We start from the raw sequence: 2,983 nt of genomic DNA, 5'->3' as shown, positions 1-2,983 counted from the left end.
TGATTATCCCTGATTTTGCTAACATTTTAAATGTGTACCTATAAGGACAGATAAGGATAAAGAACAAAAGGAGCCACTAAACGAGGGATGGGAAAACAATTGTTAAGTAAAATTCTTCATCATTGTCACCGACTATATTTTGTCGTAAAATATGGCTAACCTGTGTTTGTAGAGCGCAGCCTTTTTCCAAGATCGTGGCTGTTTTCAGCCTGTGTTGTAAGCACATCCAGGTATCTGGAGAATGAAAGACCTCAGATTTCATAAATACTCCCTCGTACCAAGAACGATAGAAGGGGTAATGAGGTTGAAAATAAAGAAATGAATAGGATGATGATAGAACTTCTTTTGTGGTGTAATCTGAGGATGGTGGCGATTTGTTTTCCCCGTGTTCAGGGCGGAGGTCATGAGGAATTCTAGAGGAGCACTTTTCCCGGAAGAGGTAGTTAAATGCGATTTCAATACTTATGAAGCTACTCTGTGCCTACCCGGTAGCTTAAAAAATTGCGTGTTTTTATGTTGTTTTTTTCCTGCTATTATAGAAACTCTGCAAATGGCTGACTCATCTATTGTTAGCTTTGGAGCATCTGCATTCCAACCGCGTTCATCATAGAGACCTCAAGGTAAAAACTTGCTGTAATCGGTGAAATAGAAAAGCCTTCTAAGAAAGAAACGTTTTTAACGTGAACTATTTCGAATTCAGTTATGTAACATATTCATCACAAAGGACAACGACATCAGGTTAGGTAAGAATGCCCGAACAATTACTTAATTGGGTCGTCTTTGCTTCTTTACTATCCTTACAATTCACTTGATTGTCACAGGTGATTTTGGATTTGGAAAATTGCTAGATGCAGAAGGCCTTGCTTCCTCGGTATGAATTTCTATTGCGGAAAAATGAACCTCTTACTTACATGTAAGTTTCGACCATCTATTGTCACCTAACAATCGATTCAGCATATCTAATTAGTAAGAGAGAAATCCCTTCTCCCTCCAAGACCGAGAAAACTTAAAATTTGCTTATATTTTCGGTCATAGGTACCAAAATGTTGTGGTGGTCATCTTTCTTTTTATCAAAAAAAATATAGTGGTATTCATCATATTACAAAGCTCCTGTCGCCATAGCACCTAGCTTAATGCATTTGAGAAAAAGACGTCGAGTTGTACAACTAATCCTTAATTTTGGAACAAATTTCATGTAATAGGTATCTGGCCCACCAAACGACATGTGCCCTGAGCTCCTTGCCGGCATACCCTATGGCTATAAATCTGATATATGGTCACTTGGTAAGAAATAAGAATGTTGATGAAGCAATGTATTTCGGCTCTTTACATCATGTGCCTAATACTAACACTTTAATGTAATTTTAGGATACTGTATGTTTGACGTTGCTGCAAATCCCCCCGTTTAAAGCTTCTGTAAGTTGATTTTTAAGCTATCTGAACTTCGTAAACAATACCTCGAAAAGTTATACTTGTTACGCAAAAAAAAAAAGAAGGGAAGTTCTTTATCCTGATATCTTCTATATGATATAGTGACAATGTAAATCCAACAGGACAAAACTGGACTTATCAACAAAATAAACCGTGGTTTGTTCTCACCACTTCCGATTATATACTCCTCCACCTTGTCAGTATCTTCCTTCTCAGCACGCCACTAGTATAACAAATCAGTCAGTTGACAAAGCGGATTTAATTCTTGCAAGAAACAGATAATAAAAATCATGCTAAGGAAAACACCAGAATACCGACCTATAGTGAGTGCGAGCTACATATGTTCAAATGTTATTCTTTCCGTTTCAATCTGTTAAGTCTTATTTTCCTTATTAGTCCGTTTAAAAGCGAATGTTTCTTTCCTTTTACAACAACTCCTTAATTCTAACTTTCTACGTGGCATGTTTAAAGATCAAAAACTCAAATTACATTTTGATACATTCTGCATACCTTTATTTTAAGACCATAGGATTCAAGTCTTCTTTTCTTTCTTAAACTTCGTGCCAAATCAAAACCAGAAAAACAAAATGAAATGGAGGGAGTATTAAATTGAGATTCATCTTGATATATTTTTTTACCTCATACTTATAGGCTGCCGAGCTGTTGAGACATCAATATTTGCAACCATACCTCCTCTTGTATGACAACCCTTCATCTGCGTTTCTTCCTGTGAAGTCCCCGAGCAGAACGAAAGAGAAAACACGACCATCACCTGGAAAATCTATCAGTCCGAGAGGTAGCAGAGACAGACAGTTGAAGCTAAAAGAGAAAAGAACTGTCCTTTACTTTGTCGAAAGTGATAACATTCAGCCAAGAAACTTATCTGACAATTATAACACGTTCCGAGCCAAACTTGACACTAAGAGAGTGGATCCAACAAGCTACTCGGTTAGGATCTCTCAAGATAGTGAGGATTCTAAAAGTGGGGAGATAACTGAGGCAGCTGTTTGCAATGGATATGATCAACAGAAGACTATCTCACAAACAGAAACTACGATCACTCCAAGCTCGTCAAGTTCAAGGGCAAAAACATGGTCCGAGGAACAAGAGCATGTTTCTCCAGAGCATGTTAGTCGATTTGACGAGGGTGATACGAAGAATAACAAGACAAAAGAGCTTGAGGTGTTGAGCAGTCCACTGGACCAGGAGGAATCAGATATAGTTGAATGTATCTCCGAAAAATCTAGCAGAATGACATTGTCTGATGGAAGATTCAACGATAAAACACGATCCTTCGATCAAGAAAGCACTTCATCTAATTCACAGTCGGCAAAACCAGATCCAGAGGCAGCACTAAGATGCTGTGTTGCTGAAACTGAAAATGGTAGCGAGTGTAGAGAAGTTGCTATTGACTGCTTGTCAACTGAAAGGGATGGTTCACTTCTACACAAAGACAAGCTAGAAAAGAAAGCAACCACAGTTTACGACACCAAACAGGCTAAGAAAGACGCTCTTCGAGCACTGGATGATAAGGTTTCGCAGCTCAAGTCAC

The 2,983-nt window shown here is 38.3% G+C and overlaps 1 protein-coding gene and 1 long non-coding RNA gene across 2 annotated transcripts; both read left to right on the top strand.

Annotated features, from left to right (window-relative positions):
* The first annotated feature begins 194 nt into the window (after nucleotides 1–194).
* On the top strand, nucleotides 195–891 carry LOC124894479. The gene is made up of 5 exons (XR_007051198.1): nucleotides 195–295; nucleotides 394–439; nucleotides 540–620; nucleotides 701–743; nucleotides 822–891. It is a non-coding gene; the product is annotated as an uncharacterized LOC124894479 (long non-coding RNA).
* A 363-nt stretch (nucleotides 892–1,254) lies between these two features.
* Nucleotides 1,255–2,964, top strand: LOC124894480 (the record flags this gene model as incomplete). Its single annotated transcript, XM_047405142.1, has 3 exons — nucleotides 1,255–1,284; nucleotides 1,369–1,416; nucleotides 2,083–2,964. Coding segments are annotated over exons 1-3 (960 nt in total), but the record flags the coding sequence as incomplete, so codon positions are not given.
* Nucleotides 2,965–2,983: the final 19 nt, after the last annotated feature.

This window comes from Capsicum annuum, unplaced genomic scaffold, assembly GCF_002878395.1.
Source record: "Capsicum annuum cultivar UCD-10X-F1 unplaced genomic scaffold, UCD10Xv1.1 ctg74566, whole genome shotgun sequence".
In the NCBI taxonomy this organism is placed as follows: Eukaryota; Viridiplantae; Streptophyta; class Magnoliopsida; order Solanales; family Solanaceae; genus Capsicum; species Capsicum annuum.
Note: the sequence above shows the minus strand (reverse complement) of the source record. Positions and strands in the feature narration are given on the sequence as shown.